At 37.7% G+C, this 18,966-nt stretch overlaps 1 protein-coding gene across 4 annotated transcripts in view; it reads right to left on the reverse strand.

The window, feature by feature from the left end:
• mast1a (microtubule associated serine/threonine kinase 1a) overlaps positions 1-18,966 on the reverse strand; it is a 61,037-nt gene that overhangs the window by 26,877 nt on the left and 15,194 nt on the right. For all 4 annotated transcript variants that reach the window (XM_077246071.1, XM_077246070.1, XM_077246073.1 and 1 more), the window contains 2 exons: positions 2,254-2,342; positions 2,091-2,166 (listed from right to left, as the gene is read on the reverse strand). In XM_077246071.1, the coding sequence (XP_077102186.1) occupies positions 2,091-2,166; positions 2,254-2,342 (165 nt within the window). The remainder of the gene's footprint in view (positions 1-2,090; positions 2,167-2,253; positions 2,343-18,966) is intronic.

The following is an 18,966-nucleotide window of genomic DNA, read 5'->3' on the forward strand; positions in this document are numbered from 1 at the left end:
GATTAGATGGGTTTGCTGTACGGCTTTTGAAGGCCTTAGACTTTCTATCATGTAATCGAACAGCAATAGCGAAAGATACAGGCACACTGGGTTCCCGCTTGTTCTGTAAACATTTGGAAAAGTTATTGTTATCATAACGGGGACCCACACATATCACTGAGAGCTGGTATCAGTTGTTTTTGGTTCACCCCGAGCCGCTGGAGGAGGGTGTGGGCCCTGGCGGTGTGGCAGAGGCCGAAGAGCTCTCACAGGAGGAGGGGGAGGGCGAGCTGGGCCCGCAGGCTTTGGTGGTTGTGGGACCTGCCGTTTTTTGGTTGGTATCTGTGGGTTGGCAGCAAAAGAGTGGGATAGTCTGGTTCCAGCATACACCAGTTGTTCCATTTTCTCTGAGAAGCACAGAAGTGGAGATGCTGGAGAGAGAGATAATGTGTCTGGTGAGAGGGGCTGTTGCTCTGGGGTTATCGGAGGCTGTGATATGCTGTCCTGGTTTCCTTGGCTGTTTTCCAGAAAGTCATCCTTGGGTGCTGAATCTTGGAGCAGTGCTAGTAAGTCAAAGTCTGTCTGTGGTGAGCTCTGTGGGCAGGGCTCAGCTGCGATTGTGTCCGTGAGCAGAGGTTGTTGTGGCTGAATGGTGTTATCATTGTCCTTGTGTGATGTGTCAACCGCATATCCATTCAGGTGCTGAAGTGAAGTCCTGTGGTCATTCATACTGTATCCAGGTGTGTGTGTGCCATTCAGGTAGAGTGGATTGGCACACACTGCAGAAGAATGACGGAGGGAGAAGTAGATATTGTCCATTAGAACTCTTGAAGTTTGTTTGGGTGGTGGCCATCCTGTTGAAACAGTTGCCTCAAGCAGCAAGTAGATTCCAGAGGAGGCATTTTCTTATCCTTATGAATGTCCTAATGGCAGTTGTGTTTTCTCTTCCCCGGAATGTAAGCTTTCAGTGGGAGGCTGGTCGAATAAAAGAATTCTGCTTTTTTTTTTTGTAGTAATCAAAGCGTTTGAGCACTGTGCTGACTTTGCTGAAGTTAAAATTAGGTGATAAAAGGAGATAAAATATAAAAATATAAAAGCGATAGAGCAAAGTGCGGAGCAGTAAGCAAGAGCGTCCGAACAGTAGCTGAGCAGGAAGCAGCTATATATATATAAAGTCGCAATTGCGTGTTATGAAGTCAAAATTTCAAAATATAAACTCACAATTGCATGTTATAAAGTCAGAATTGCGTGATATAAACATGCAATTGTGAGAAAAAAAGTCAGAATTGCGAGTTCTGACATCTTTTCTGAGAATTGTGATATAAACTCGCAATTACGAGTTATAAAGTCCAATTCTAAAGAAAAAAATCCTCAGAATTGCGAGTTTATATCTCACTCAATTCTGACTTTATAATTCGCAATTGTGACTTTATATCATGCAATTCTGAGATGAAAGGTAGCAATAACCTTTTTTTTATACTATAGCAGAAACAAGCTTCCAAAAGTTTTCATGTCTTTATTTGGAGGGGGGGGGGGGGGGGGGGGTTACAAGAATAATATTACAAGAGCCTTTTTTTATTATTGCTTGTTCAAAATGTAAAGAAAAAATAGCAACATCCAAGTCTGTATTGAATTTGAGATTGCTCTGGGTGCTCCTCAGATAGTTGTTGAAGAGAACAGATCTACTTAAGGGAAACTAGATCGACTAACTGCAGTGAAATGTGCAGTTTCAGTCAGGCTTTCTTCACACTGCACACAAACCCAATGTGCTCTTCAAACCTAATCTTTATAACTGACCCTCCACAAGCGACGAAATTAACTTTTGTGAAGAAGTCAGTGTTGTCAGTGTACATTTTTGGCATAATTATGACAGAAAGTGACTCTTCCACAAATGAGAGTGGCATCCGTGGCACTAATCGGGTAAGAGACATTACTTTATTCTCTTCAGACACTTCAGAGACTACCAGCCAGATAACTGTCATTGAGATGAAGAGAACGAGAGCGGAGAGCTTTCTCCAGGTATTACATACCACTACCGGTCAGGTGACAAAAAAAACTAAACCCATTTGAGACGAGCATGGCAAAAAGAGGCTGTTTGTTCATTTATTTACCTTCTGGATGATGCGAAAGAGAAATGTGCGGGTGCGCTGGGGGAGAAGGTCCTGGGACTGTCCAGCGGACTGCTTCCTGTGAGATGGACAGAGACATGGATGAGAACGACACCTGTGGACTGAGACACCGGAGCAGATCATGTGATCAAGGGTGAGCGCTCACCTATGTGTCCCGGGAGAGGAGAGTGAGGCCGAGGAAGAGTGGGCGACGTACTGGTCAAGATCAGACTCTTCCGGTTACTGGTGCGACAACTGGAAGACAAACAACACATGATCATGACACTCGGCGAGGGAAATCACACACGTTCAGAAGGAGATATTAAAGAAAATGCCCAATGATTAGCTTGTATCTAGTCTGCATTAATTTTTTTATATAATTTATTTTTACACACAAACAAATACATTCTCTCTCTCTCTCTCTCTCTCTCTCTCTCTCTCTCTCTCTCTCACTCTCACACACACAAACACACACCCAATATATATATATATATATATATATATATATATACACACACACACACACACACGCTGTCTATATATATTTATACTATATTAGATATAATCTATTTGCTATATCTAAATTAAATATATATATTTAAATTTCGAAAACATATGTAATAAATTGTACACATATATACATATGTGTGTGTGTTTGTATATATATATATATATACACAGTACATTTAATGTATAAAGCAAATAAATTATATATAATACAACATTATATATATGCATTATATATACTGTATATATAATGTTCTACTGTATATAATTTATTTGCTTTATATATAAATTATATATATATATACAAATTATTAAAATATATATAATAAATTATAATCTGTATATAATTTATTGTATATTTTAGAAATGTATATATTTAATTTCTATAAAGCAAATAAATTATATATCATATATAATATTTTATATATACATATATCAAATTGTATATAGGTTTTATATATTAATATATACATATATTTAATATAAACATTCGTAATCTCAAAACAGAGTTTCTAGCCTCAGAGATATGCTGAGACTGAGGAATAAAGTTACATCGACTGAAGCCGAACACAAGGGGTAAACAAGAAAGTGAAATGTCATGCTGCCACGGCAACAATGCCAACAGCCTCCACGTGACAAATCAGCCTTGTGATTGGCTGGTTAAGACTTCATCACGGCCAATAACACTCCCTGAGACACAGCTGGTGATGACAGCCTCATTTAATGACATGATGCAATAATCAGAAAGTCCATTTGCATAGTGTAAAAAACTTGCTCATCACTGCTGATCTAGATGTGTGTGTGTGTGTCTCAGCGAGTACTGACTGAAATCTCCTGTTTTATCCCTTCTGATCATCTTCTCTGTCTCGTGTTCTCTTGCTTTGCTTTTATCTGTTTCTTGTAGCTCCCCAGGCTGCAATTAATTCTATAGATTCCCGTCAGCATATGTGTGAGTATGTAGCAGAAAACACACAAAAAATACAGAAATACACTCATGAAACCTGTCAAGAACGGATCCAGGTCATTTTTAACTCCAGAATCAAAAGAAATAAATAAGATTTAGTCTATTTGTTTAGACTTTTGGAGTTTCTTTCAATGTATGCATTCTGACAGTATTTTCTTGACAAACATATAGAAGATATATTATATATGGCCACTTTATTAGGTACACCTGTTCAACTGCTCATTAATGCAAATCTCTAATCAGCCAATCACATGGCAGAAACTCAATGCTTTAAGGCACGTAGACATGGTCAAGATGATCAGCTGAAGTTCAAACTGAGCATCTGAACGGGGAAGAAATGTGATTTGAGTGACTTTGAACATGACATGTTTGCTGGTGCCAGACTAGCTGGTCTGAGTATTTCTGAAACTGCTGATCTACTGGGATTTTCATGCACAGCCAGATAGGGTTTACAAAGAATGGGCAAAAAAAGAGAAAATATCCAGTGAACTGCAGTTCAGTGGATGAAAATGTCTTGCTGATGCCAGAGGTCAGAGGAGTATGACCAGACTGAATTGAGCTGATAGAAGGGCAACAGTAACTCAAATAACCACTCGTTACAACCGAGTTCTGCAGAGGAGCGTCTCTGAAAACCAATGGTCAGATGAGAACAGGAAACTGAGGCTACAATTCACACGGGCTCATCAAAATCAGACATTAGAAGATTGGAAAAACATGGCCTGGTCTGATGAGTCTTGATTTCTGCTGTGACATTCAGATGGTTGGGTCAGAATTTGGTGTAAACAACATGAAAGCATGGATTTATCCTGCTTTGTATCATCGGTTCAGGCTGCTGGTGTAATGGTGTGAGGAGATTTTCTTGGCACACTTTGGGCCTTTAAGTACCAGTAGAGAATTGTTTAAACAACACAATCTATCTGACCATGTCCATCCCTTTATGATCACAGTGTATCATCTTCTGATGGATACTTCCAGCAGGATAACACGCCATGTCACAAAGATCAAATCATCTGATCTCAAACATGACAATGAGTTCACTAAACTCAAACAGCTCCACAGTCACCAGATCTCAATGCAATAGAGCAGCTTTGGAATGTGCTGGAACGGGAGATTCACATCATGGACGTGCAGACGACAAATCTGCAGAAACTGTGTGATGCTTTCATGACAATATGGAGCAAAATCTCTGAGGAATGTTTCCAGTGCCTCGTTGAATCTGTGCCATGAAGAATTGAGGCAGTTCTGAAGGCAAAAGGGGGTCCAACCCGGTACTAGCAAGGTGTACCTAATAAAGTGGCCGGTGAGTGTATATTATTTTTTTTTACAAAATTAACAATCTATAAATTATAAAATTGGCAGGTAAACTGTGTCATATGTTTTGTCCCATGTATCAGTTATTAGTGAGATTACTTTTACGCCGATGAAAAAAAAAAACTATTATAATGAGAATCCCTTTTGAGAATGAGTAATGTAAAACATGCAGATGCATTAAAGTCATTTGAATGTCTTTTTCATTTTTCATGTAAAATATAATTTCTTTCTTGGGGTTTAGTGGTGAAATATGACCTGGACATGTTCTTGACAGGTTTGCTGAGATTCTCCCACGCATTTGAGTCAAGTATTCATGAGCTCTTGTTTCTGCTCCATATAACTTTGCAACTAGTTGTGCAGTGTAGTCTGTTTTTGCTTTAAACTCACACTGTGTTTGCAGCTTACATAACATCTTAAATTTACATTTCTCTCAGTAAAGAAGTCTGTCTCAATAGAAGTGCTCTAGATTTTGGTGTTCTCCCTTCATAATACAGTATAATCGTGTGGCTACTTGTACTGATTCTGTAGTACGTGATAACTGTGCACAGCAGCTTCAGAAAAGAAAACGGCAGTCTAAATCTCTCCAAATGAATTCCCACAAATTAAATGTTCAGTATTCCACTTTAAAAGGATGATATCTCAAGAAAACAGGACACAATGTGAGCGGAAGAGATGGCCCTTTTTAAAAATATGCTTATTAAAATGGAAACAGTTGTCAGACTGAATACGATTATCTGCTCAGCTTCAGAGTCTAATGCTCGCTGACAAGAAACCACACTGTAGCAGAACAGACGAAGCCCATGCATTCATTCACTGTGAAATATTTAACAGAAGCGCATTAGCATCAGACTGCAGGAAGTAGCATGTAATGTTCTTCCTCCAAACCCCTTGTGTATATGTGTGTGTGTGTGTGAGAGAGAGAGAGACAGCAGCCCAGTGGAGATAAAACGTCAATTTTTTTTATACTCCACCTTCCTTGTTGGCGTCTCCCTGCATCTTGGTTTCACTATCACACACACAGTATCACAGATCACAAAAACATGACTTTGTGTGAAAATTTCATAAAATTCTTTCCGCCTGCATGCATTCCACAAGCTTTATTTTTAAACCTCTCTATCTCTATCTCTCTCAGATGAAGAGTTTACTTTAGTTTCAGATATTTCAGTTATAAAGAGGCAACAAGATGGAAGAATCCTTTTTCAATTTTCACACCCTCAACTGTAACAAAAAATATAGTTCGTTTTACTTTAAAAAGTAAGTTACCTGGTTGACTGGTTAATTGAAATAAAAAAAATTGAGTTAATACAATGAAGAAGATTGGTTCAATCGACATAAACTCAAAATATTATGTTATCTGAACCACATAAATTATATATATATATATATATATATATATATATATGTGTATATATATATATATATATATATATATGTGTGTGTGTGTGTATAATTAAATTAAATTATTAAACAAATGAAAATATACCTTATAAATGAATAATAAATTTAAGTTAAAATATAAGATTTTTAATGTTTTTTAATGAATGTGATTGCTTTCACAGTTATTTATTATTTGTAATATTTAAAGGTTTTTCTTTCTTTTCTTAAAATGAATTTGAATTCTTGATGCTATGATATGTTTTTTCCCCCAAATTGTATAAATAAAGGAGTGCAAATAAAAAAAACTTTAATCTCTCACTTCCCGTCTCTCTCTTTGTAATTATAAAGATTAAGGCTATATATTTTTTACTTTATAAACAGAGTGAAACGACTGTTTCTGCTTTCACATCTGCTTTCACATTTATTTATTGCTTTTATTCCATGAATAGCTTTTTTAAATTTAAATTTGATGTTACAAGGTGCTTTTCCCCAAATCTTACTGCTTATTATACAGTTAAATTATGACTGCTTTCAGCTATTCATTATTTTTTACATGAATATATATTTGTATTTTAATTAGTTGAATAATTTCAATTATTATTTCAGGATTTTCTCCAGATGTGTATAAACTTCCCAATTTTTTTCTCCATTCTTTTCTCCTTTTTTTGCCCATTTCGCTATTACTTTTCTCTCTCTCTTTTTCTCTTGCGCTCTCTCTCACTGTGACTCTCATTCGTTAATTATGTCTGGCTGAGAAATGACTTTTCTAATCACTTTTGCTCTTTAAAACAGAAATGAACCTCCTAGACCACACCATTGAATCTCTTTTGTCAAATACTGTAGTGAATATCATTTCAAATCAATCAATAACAATGGAAATATTCAAGAAAAGTCTGTTTATATGCTGACCAGCATGAGTGAGATCATCTAAAAAAAGTCAACAAGCAAATAAGTAGCATTCATTAATATTTTTAAACATTCGTTTTTTGCTTTAGTTTGTTTTAGAACATTTGATACATGTTGTTTTTATTATTTTTTGGAAACACTTTACAATAAGGTTTTGTTTGTTATCATAGTTAACTAACGTTTGTCAACATTAACAATGTTAGCATTAGTTAACATGAAATAACTAACGATGAAATTTACTTCTAGCATTTATTAATATTTAGTAAATGTTATTTTCATCAATCATTAATCATTGAATTTAAAAAGTCGTATCTGTTAATATCATTTAATGGACCTGAACTAACAATGAACGGTTGCATTTTTTTAAAACCAACATATAAATACTGTAACAAAAGTATTGCTCATTGTTAGTTCATGTTAGTTAGTTATTGCATTAACTAATGGGATCTTATTGTAAAAGTGTTACCATTTTCTCTTTAGCTTTAATTTATTTGTTTATTCAGTTTTAGTCATTTTATTTCTTCAAATTAAACTTATTTCACTTAAATGACAAGGCAACATTTCTAATTTTCTAACTTCTTAAGTTTTTTTTTAGTTTAAGTTAATAACAGCAGTGACATGAACTAAAAGAACAATATTTGGCAGAAGAATAATATTAAGTAAACATTCGTCTGAAGAGAGGGATGGTGATGGACGGATATGGTGCGGTATCACTTTCATATACTGTATCTGGAGACAGGAAGTGTCTTATAGACAGGATGTGTTCATATTTCTGAAACACAAAGCATGACTGACAGACCGATGTATTATCCAGTTTCTGAGGTAATAGTCGAGAGAGGCGATGTGTGTGTCTGAGTGCATATGCTTGATCTATGCTGGATCTAAGCTGCATCCAAAGAGGCCAATAAATCAAAAACACCTCTCACAAGGAGGTGGCACACACACACACACACACACACACACACACCCGCGCGCACACACACACACACACACACACGCGCGCGCGATGATGCCTATCACGGCTGACATTATACAGCTCCAAAAATAAGACAAACACACACAACAGCCACAATAACACTGGCTTTCAGCAGCACTGACCCATTTAGCAAACTCTCTTTCATTATCTCCCCTCACCGCTTCTCTGTAAACAGACTGTTTTCAGTGTTCGTGAAGCGAATCGCTTCAATGGCAGAGAAAACATCTGATTTATCCTTTATATGGCCTCTGCCTGGTCATCGGGAGGAATCATTGTTGGTTTTTAATGTTCAATTCATTCAGGAAAAGCTAATCTAAACACTTTCAAATCATTTCCCATGCAGAGATGTTGAAAGAATAAGAAAAAAACTTTTTGTTCTACAAGAATCTGACTACAGTACGGTCTGAAATGTAAAAATGAATAAAGCTGGAGATGCAAGTCAGCCATTGCGTTCGGTTTGAAACACTAGAGATCAACAAGCTGCAACTGTATAAACAATGAAAACACTACGATAGCATGACAAGTAAAATTAGCTCCTCTTCGTCTACATTTAATTCTCACACAAGCATCACTTTTTAAAACAGAATTTAGTTTATTATAACATAAGAAGTTGTTTTAGTATGAATTAGAACCTCATAATCAACAAAAAAACATTTACAACTGGAGCAAAAAGTTATACATACTGACCATGTTAGATGAAGGAATTAAGTCAAAATGTGTCAACATAAGTTGATTTAAGTACTTCAGAACAGTACCAAAAAATTGTGTCTATAATCAAATGAAATTAATATTCATTAGTTTACCATTCTCACTTCCACGATGTCACAAATTACATATTCATTATGTAAAACTTAAATAACTGAACAGACATGCTATTAACCCACTACGCATTCTGAGAAACGCAGAGTGCATTCTACCGTGCTGCGCTCTCTGATAAAGTGGACTCCATCTTCAAATATTAAAATGGAACTGTTAAACTGTCAATCACTTACCAACAAGGCATCTTTTATTTACAACTATATATTTGATCAGAAGCTTGATTTTATTTGCCTCACTGAGACCTGGCATAAATCAGAAGTGTACTCTGCACTTAATGAAGCTTGCCCACCTGGCTATACTTATCTGGAAAAAGCTAGGGGCAATGGTCGTGGAGGGGGTTTGGCGGTCATTTATCGCTCTGATTTTCACCTATCTTTGGTGACCTTGCCAAAGTTGTCGTCATTTGAATGTCTTGCTTTTAGAGGTGAATTACCCATTCCATTTACAACCATCCTCATATACCGACCACCAAAATCACACCCGTGTTTTATTGCAGAATTAACTGAGTTACTTTTGCCAGTTTGCACCACATCAAACAATGTGGAAATTCTTGGAGATTTTAACATTCATGTTGAATCTCCAACAAGTTTATATACTACAGAACTACTACAACTTTTTGATTCACTCAACCTCAGGCAACTTGTGACAGTCCCTGCACATACCAAAGGGCATACACTGGATCTCATTGTAACAAACTTTCCAGTTAACAATGTTCATGTACATGATTTAGGCATATCTGATCACAATGCCATATCATTTGACTTTTCATTGCTGACCTCACTCAATAAACCTAAACACAAAATCTGCTTTCGCAGAACAAAAGAAATTAACCTTGAACATATGTCACATGATCTACACAAACTAATCATATCTGCCGATCACTCTACTACTGACGCGCTTGTCGATCATTACAATATTGGATTAAAAGGGATACTTGATGCCCATCAAGACACGGACTGTAACATTTACACGCCCTGCTCCGTGGTACACTGATGCGCTTCGTAGACAGAAGGCGGCTGGGAGGGTCCTCGAGAGGCGCTATGTTGCCACTGGGCTCACTGTCCATAAAATCGCTTATAGAGAGCAACAAAGATCATATTCCAAATTACTCAGTCAGGCACGTTCACAATAGTACTCCAATATTATTAACAAAAATCCAAAACAGCTCTTTAAAACAATAAATTATCTTCTCAGTCCACCTGCCCTGACGCATAAAAACAATACTGACGACCAGTGTAATAAATTCCTTGATTTTTTCACAACAAAAATAACTACCATCCGCGCTGACCTAATACAAAGTAATGTCATTCCATCCACCACACCAACCTCTGCACCAACACTCTTTCATTTCACTCTTCCTACACATAGACAGGTTGAGACTCTCATACACAGTATGAGACCCTCAACCTGCTCATTGGACCCTTTTCCCACTGACATGATCAAATCAAATACTAATTCTTTAAGTCCTCTCATCACTACTATCGTTAACTCTTCCCTGCAATCGGGTCATTTTCCAATCTCGCTTAAAACTGCCCGTATCAACCCTCGGCTTAAGAAACCATCCCTCGATCCGGATATCTTCTCAAATTATCGGCCCATTTCCAACCTTCCATTTCTCTCCAAAGTCATTGAAAAAGTTGTCTCAACTCAAATTCATAATCATCTTCATCTACATGGTCTCTATGAAAAATTTCAGTCTGGTTTCCGCTCCGGCCACAGCGTAGAGTCAGCCCTGGTCAGAGTCACAAATGATCCTCTTGTGGCTGCTGACCAGGGCTCTCCATCTCTCCTTATTCTCTTGGACCTCACAGCCGCCTTTGACACTGTTGACCATACTATCCTACTCCATCGTCTGCAACACTTCATTGGCATCTCACATACAGCAATTCAATGGTTTCAATCCTACCTGACTGATAGATTTGAGTATGTGGCCCTGGGAGGAGCCAGGTCGAGGCCCTACACAGTTACTTGTGGAGTGCCCCAGGGCTCCGTTCTCGGCCCTACTCTCTTCTCCATTTATATGCTCCCACTGGGCCACATCATCAGCAAGCATGGCGTTGCTTTCCATTGCTATGCTGATGATACTCAGCTCTATGTCAGGCTGAACCCCACTTCATCTACACCTTCACTCTCCACTCTAAATGCCTGTCTGGAGGAGACGAGGGCATGGATGACGGATAATTTCCTCCAGTTAAACAGCACCAAATCTGAAGGTCTCCTCATTGGGACCCCACACCAACTCCGATCTTCCCCCCTGAAAGTCTACTCATTTGCTGGCCATGATATTTCTTTGACATCCTCTATAACAAACTTGGGGGTTCGATTTGACGCCCATCTATCATTTAACACTCACATCCAACACACCTGTAAAACCGCACTTTTTCATCTCCGGAACATTTCCAAACTCCGCCCCTCCCTCTCTTTTTCTGATGCAGAGATGCTGGTGCATGCCTTCGTCTCCTCCAGGCTTGACTACTGCAATTCACTCCTTGTTGGGATCCCTGGCAGGAGCATGCAAAGATTGCAATACATTCAGAACTGCGCTGCCAGGGTCCTGACGGGGGTTCGCAAATTTGAGCACATCACACCCATTCTCCAAAAACTTCACTGGCTCCCTGTTAGATTCAGGATTGATTACAAGATCTGTCTCCTGACCTATCAGTGTCTCTACGGTAGTGCACCTGTGTACCTCAAAGACCTCATTACTTTGCATAATCCACCCCAACATCTCCGCTCTTCTGACAGCCACAAACTTCAGGTTCCTAAGTCCAAACTCCGTACTATGGGAGATAGGGCCTTCCAGGTAGCTGCACCTCGAATGTGGAACGCTCTCCCTAATCACCTGAGGGCGCCACAGTCTATAGAGGTCTTCAAAAATAAATTAAAGACCCACTTATTTTTAACTGCTTTTTCTTAAAACATATCTTGTTCTTGTTGTCACCAACTGTTCTTGTTTTTGTTATTAAGTGTTTTAATCTATTTTATTGTTTTATCTGTGTACTTGTAGCACTTTGAGATATGTTCCTTCATGTGTAAAGTGCATTACAAATAAAAATTATCATTATTATTATTATTATTATGAACGAAAGACGTTTATCTTCCATAGACTATGTTAGCAGTTTAGCTAGCACATTTTTTTGCTAACATATATCAGTTAAAGTGTTACTTGGCCGATTTTCAACCCGCTTTGTATTGTTACAATGTCGGAAGTGTATGTGCATGAAAATTCTAATTTATTTGACAGCTCCAGGGCTTTCATGAAAACAGATTATACTTTTGCATTTTTGTGTAGAATTTATTCAAAACCTCTATTGAATCCAACGTAAAGTATCATCAGCACTGAGATTTGCTTCCATGGTTCTGTCAAATACGACTTGCAGTCTGTGAGGTAGACTAAACGCTATTGGCTATTTAAAAAGGGGGAGGAGCCATTCAATATGTCCAGTCTTAGCTTCCTGTTTCAGTGGAAATTACATCAACGCATCATATAAAGCTGCGCGTTCAGGCACTTCAGTGGGCCTTTAATGTGTGTGTGTCATCAGTAGATCACGCGCAGAACTTTCCACCCCATCAGCGCTTTATTGGAATTGACCAATCAGTAAGCCCCAATCCCCCTTAGTTACTGTTGCTATCTGGGACAAACAAACGGAGTTGTTAACAGCTGTCAGTGTAAAACCTTGTCCTAAGATGTTTTTGATTGATTTTGGACACAGAAGGACCACCTCTCCGTCTCGTCGAGGAGCATTTATGTGGGACTTAAAGGAGCAGTATGTAAGATTGTGGCCAAAACTGGTACTGCAATCACCTTCAAATTACTGTAGAGCGGTGTATCCCCTCTCCCTCCTCCCTGACTCGAGGTTGCCAGATAGGCTGCAGGATACAGCAGGAGCGTAGGCTCTACAGAAGCTTCCAATGGCAAGTGACGAGTCCTAGACAGTAGGCTAAGTTTTTACAAGTCAGCCAAACATAGATGAATCTTACCTGTCCAGAAATTCTTCTCCGTTTTCAGCCGTCTCCATCTTTCAAAGGCATCTCCTATACAGATCCTTGTTTTATTTCGGACTTTGTCACGAAGTATTTCGGATTCATAACGAGTTTATGAGTTCATCAGTTTATCTGATTCGCAACGTTAGACTTTTTTTTTATCCGATTCCGACACGTTTGTAGCTGCAGCTGTGGTAAATAGCAGAGCTGGCAACCCGGATGCCGCAACACTACTGACTTCGTGATTGGTAGATAGGTTGAGGGTGACGCATCAGACCAAAACACAACATGACAACATCAACATCAGTTGAGGGCTGCAACTTCACTTTTAAATGACAATATCCTGGCCGGACTACTGTTGTCAGTGATATAAGTATTTGAAATGAACATGATTTCTTAATGTCTAGTGACATATCAGGGCCATTTTATGATTAATTTAAATACATTTCTTACATACAGCTCCTTTAAATATGCCAAGGAGGGATATATAAAAGATTTTAAAATAAATATGGTGGTACTAAACAAGATTAATTTGAAAGCGAGGGTTTCTCATGTTATTGAGCCATTGGGAGTTTTTGACCTACACTGTACCTGACATGAAAACAGTTAGCTATGTAAGTTTGTACATTAGCATGGACTCACTAACTTTAATTGTAACTTAATGAAAGTATAAGTCAACAAAATGAACATTTTTGTCTTCATTGGGATTTGGGTCGAAGACTAACAACTAATAAACCCAACATACAACACACACAACACTAGCATGCAAAACAGCAGTCAATTTACTAATGCAATCAGGTCTGCTCAGCAGCGGGACACTTAAAGATGACTACTTTATCACCTGTTACATTTCTCATCTTCATACAGTGTGTCTCTAGCTCCCTCTCTCATTATTCATCTGCTTCTCCAGCTGTAAAGAGCAGCATGACTGGTCACTAACAGATGTTGTGTTTAGGTGCAGGTGTGCTGTTGTCCTAACAAGACTGTGCAGTTTCTGCTCCCCTAGTGTCACCAAATAGAGTCACAAAAACAATGACATGCTTTAAAACTAGGCAATAGGATGTGGGTACAAGAGCAGATACTGGTGTGCACACAGTTTCAGGAAAGAGAAGGAAAGGAAGAATAGATGAGTGTGAAGATGAATGGGTGAAGGAGAGGTTTAGAGGTGAATGGGATAAATATAGACTCTGATGGCAGTGGCTCCTGTCTCTGCGCAAAGGAGGACAAAAGGGACTGTTAAACAGGATGACCGAACGGATGTCCTGGTTTTACAAGGTGGGTCCCAGTGTCCCGACAATTCATTAAAAATCTAAATGTGGCCCCGTTTCAGATGTTAGACTCGCTGACTTTAAATTAAATATCTGCAATGTCCTCTAGCTATAGTATCTGGTATCATTTTTTCGTTCTCAGCTGGTTGACATTGCAGAGAAGAAAAGATACACCTGTGGTCAAATTAGGGATTTGCAATTTTCCATTCAATTAGTCTAGTTAAGTAAGTAAATTTTATTTATATAGCACATTTACACATACTGTAGCTGGGCTATCCAAAGTGCTGCACAGAGTAAAAAACACATCGAAAACAGAAAAACACCCAAACAGAACAGACAGAAATAGCATCAGAAGAAAATTAAAATGCCAGGGAATAAAAATAAGTTTTCAATTTAGATTTAAAAATAGCAATTGAAGGTGCAAGGCGGATATCCAGAGGCAATTGGTTCCATAAACGTGGGGCGGCAACAGCAAAGGCTCTATCTCCCTTAGATTTTAGACGGGAGCGTGGCATAAATAAAAGAGCCCTGTCTGAAGATCTTAAAGATCTAGTGGATGACAGAGGAGTAAGAAGATCTCTAATATATAATGGTGCTTGTTCATTAAGAGCTTTAAAAACAAACATCAGAATTTTAAACTGAATTCTAAAATGTATCGGGAGCCAATGAAGCGAAGCCAAAATGGGGGTGACATGATCGTATTTCTTTGTCCCGGTCAGCAGCCTTGCAGCTGCATTTTGCACCATCTGGAGTCGAGCAAGAGATGATTGAGGAAGACCCAAATACAATGAATTACAGTAGTCCAAGCGTTAGGTAATAAAAGCATGAATAACCTTCTCCTGATCGTGGAATGACAAAAATGATTTGAGTTTGGAAATTAACCGCAGTTGATAAAAACTATTTTTTACAACAGGATTAATTTGTTTGGATAAACATAATTCAGAGTCATGAATGACACCAAGGTTCCTGACCTGAGAGGAAACTGAGGGGAAATGTTTACCTAGTTCCTTAATAAGAGTTTCTCAGTTTTGGTGGGCCAAAGACAATAATTTCCGATTTGTCATCATTGAGTTGGAGAAAGTTAATCGATAACACATCCTTAATGTCCCGAATGCAATCCATCAATGACTGAATGGACTCGCCAGCTTTCAATGGCAGATACAGCTGTGTATCATCGGCATAAAAATGGAATAAAACATTGTGTTTTCTAATAATATCCCCAAGCGGACGCATATATAAGTTAAAAAGAAGCGGACCCAGAATGGAACCCTGAGGTACTCCACTAAAAATAGGAGCAGAAGATGAAGAGAACGTGCCTATCTCCACAGAAAAAGACCTGTCTTTAAGATAGGAACTAAACCACTTTAAGGCTGTACTCTTAATACCGAATGAATGCTCTAAACGCCTAATAAGAATATTATGGTCTACTACAGTATCAAAGGCAGCTGTAAGATCAAGTAAGATCAATACAGCATTTTTACCAGCATCAACTGCAATTAAAATGTGGTTGAGCACTTTTAACAAGGCATATAATGTGCTATGATGGGCAGTAAAACCAGATTGAAATGGTTCTAATAACTTGGCTGTATTTAAAAACAAATTCAGTTGGGATAGCACGACTTTTTCTAAGAGTTTTGATAAAAATGACAACTTAGAGACAGGCCGAAAAGCAAATCTCATCCAGACCATGTTTCTTAAGCAGAGGCTGAACGACCGCATGCTTAAAACTATTTGGGACTACCCCATTGTTCAAAGATGAATTAATCAACACTTGGACACTGGGGCCAATTTTAGGAAAAGCAGCTTTAATAATCTCTGATGGAATGACATCAAGTGGCGTGGTGGTTATCTTCATCTTGTTAACCAGCTCATAGAGATCTGTTAAAGAGACAGGCTGAAAATGTTAAAAGAAAAATGGACTTGCCAAAGAATTCAAAAACTGATCTGAAAGATGTAAAATAAAGGATGACGAACGAATAAATGTCACTTTATCAGCAAAGAAAAAAAAAAAAGAAAAAAGAAAAGAAAAAAGAAAAAAAAAATATATATATATACGTATACAAATATTTTAATTTATATAATAAATGCTGTGCTTGGAAAGATCAGCAGAATAGGGTTGAAGTTTACACTTTCAGCACCGTGTTACAACAACCGGGGTCCCTGATACTTCTCTCCACAGAGTTCAGAGCTTTGGCCAATGTTGCAATGAGTCGTGAAGAGCGTTCAAAGACCTGCCTGTGATGTGCAAGTGAACACTGAAACTTTGATTAGCTGGTCAAGTGTGTTTGATCAGTCAGTGAACTCTCCAGGAGAGGGTTTGCTTTAGTATAAAATGCTGTGATCTTCTAAAGTAGGCAATCTTTAAACCTCAGCCAACTTGGCAGTAATGCGGTTCACATAAAAGTTTCATTCCTAACAGTATTGGCTTATTGAGCAGTTTCACTGGGATTTAGGTAATACGATTAATTCAATCCAGCATGTGGGCTGCATTTATTATTTAACAACTATCAGCTAGATTAAATTTAAGGACAAAATTTTAAAGTCAGCTCAATAGATAATTCTCTGCACAGACCGAATTGAAATATAGCCTTCCCTAATGTTTCAAGACCTCAAAAACACTAACAACAGCAGCGCTCGTGTTTGAGCTCAACTGAATTACATGATAAAATGGTCTGAAACAAAGCAAATGTTGATAAACCTTATTGTGTTGATTGATTATGTTCATTTGATTGTATAAATCAATTTAATTATAATAGCAATTTAATCTCTTGATTGCAGAACAATTATTGTTTGTGGACAGTAAAGACAATAAAGAATTGTGAGTTATTAACTGGGAATTGCGAGAAAAAAAGTCAGAATTTCGAGTTATAAACTGGGAATTGCAAGTTATATACTGGGAATTGGGAGAAAAATATCAGAATTGTGGGATATAAACAGGAATCGCGAGTTATAAACTGAGAATTGCGAGTTATAAACTGCGAATTGCGAGTTTTAAAGTGGGAATTGGGAGTTATAAATTGGGAATTGGGAGAAAAAAGTCAGAATTGTGAAATATAAATTGGGAATTGAACGTTTTAAACTGGGAATTGTGAGTTATAAACTGGGAATTGGGAGTTATAAATTGGGAATTGGGAGAAAAAAGTCAGAATTGTGAAATATAAATTGGGAATTGAACGATTTAAACTGGGAATTGCGAGTTATAACCTGGGAATTGGGAGTTATAAATGGAATAGTGAGTTAAAAACTGGGAATAGCGAGTTATAAATTGGGAATAGCGAGTTATAAACTGGAAATAACGAGTTATAAACTGGGAATTGTGAGTTCTAAACTTAGAATTGCAAGTTATTACTGGGAATTGCAATTTATAAACTGGGAATGGCTACTGATTTATAAACTAAGAATTGCAAGTTATCAACTAAGAATTGCGAGTTATAAACTAGGAATTATAAAGTGAGTTATAAAGTGAGAATTGTGAGAAAGAAGTCAGAATTGTTAGTTATAAACTAAAATAAAGTTAGAATTGTGTCACAATTACCTTTTTTAAGTTAAGTTTTTATTCAGTAGCAGAAACGAGCTTCCATACAAATCAGTGGCTGTCATGCTCTGAATCTCTTTATGAATGAATGTTCAGGATTACTTGTGTCCTCAGATGTTTAGTCTGTCATCTAACTGATTCCTGAACTCTGATTCTGAACAACATTGACTCAAACTATAATCTGACAGATTATCTGAAAGTTGCCGTCGCCAAAAAACAAGATCATGCCACAAGCAACCTGTATTCCTCCGTTCATCCACTCGCACATCATCCTTTAATATTTCCTGCCGTGCTTTCATTTCCTGAGATCTGCGCTTGCTACCAAACGCTGTGAGGTGTGTAATTTCAGGCCGTGAGGAATCGTGTGCAGAATGATACACCAATGTTTTGTGATCTCAAGAGAACTCTGAATCATCTCAGACAGCGGTTCTGCCATATGAAAGTTCTGGTTTTGTCTATCATTTTCATTTTTATAGAAGACTCGACTGTTTCACAGCTTTATATATTTAAATAGTCCTAGTTAGAGAAAAACAACACTGAGTGTGGCAAGGCATAGAAAAAATAATTATATTAATATACTCCATTTACTAATGACTCTTGTTACAAAGCTTTATGGCATATGTAAAGCATTGGGTAAGGGATAATCCACGACTAGCTGTGCATTAAACAATTTTAATGCATGACATGGAGGCAAAGAACAACCCAACGTGACAATCTATATCTCTGTGTCTGATTCAAAGATGGCAGAATGCTGGACCTAACAAGCCATCACTGACCTTCCCATCACATATCACTCCACAATATCAATAACAGCTTAAACTTGTCAGGGCTGGCAAATAACCATGGTATAAACAGGATAATCCATGGCTAGCTGTGCTTTAAATGATCGATTTGAGTGGTTCTTTGCCTCAATGTCATGCATTAAAATCCTTTAATGCACAACTTTGTGTGTTTATATATATATTTAGAGTTTTTTCAACAGAACATTTTTCCGTCCTTGAAGAATCTCTGTTCCAAACTCGTTTTCTTTCCTGTTCTGCCTTTTGATATCGGCTGAGTTTTCATGATAATTTAAAATGCTCTGTAATGACTAACTTGGAAAGTGAAGCGCAGGATGAAGAGAGAGCAGGTGTTTTAGAGACGAACTCAGTTAACCCACTCCAGCGTTTTCGAATATAGGCCAAGACATCTCCTCGGGCTCCACACTTCCCGTTTTCCCTCTCATTCATATT

Source organism: Siphateles boraxobius, unplaced genomic scaffold (assembly GCF_051911475.1).
Source record: "Siphateles boraxobius isolate OS27281-9 unplaced genomic scaffold, OSU_SipBor_1 29, whole genome shotgun sequence".
NCBI classification, from domain to species: Eukaryota; Metazoa; Chordata; class Actinopteri; order Cypriniformes; family Leuciscidae; genus Siphateles; species Siphateles boraxobius.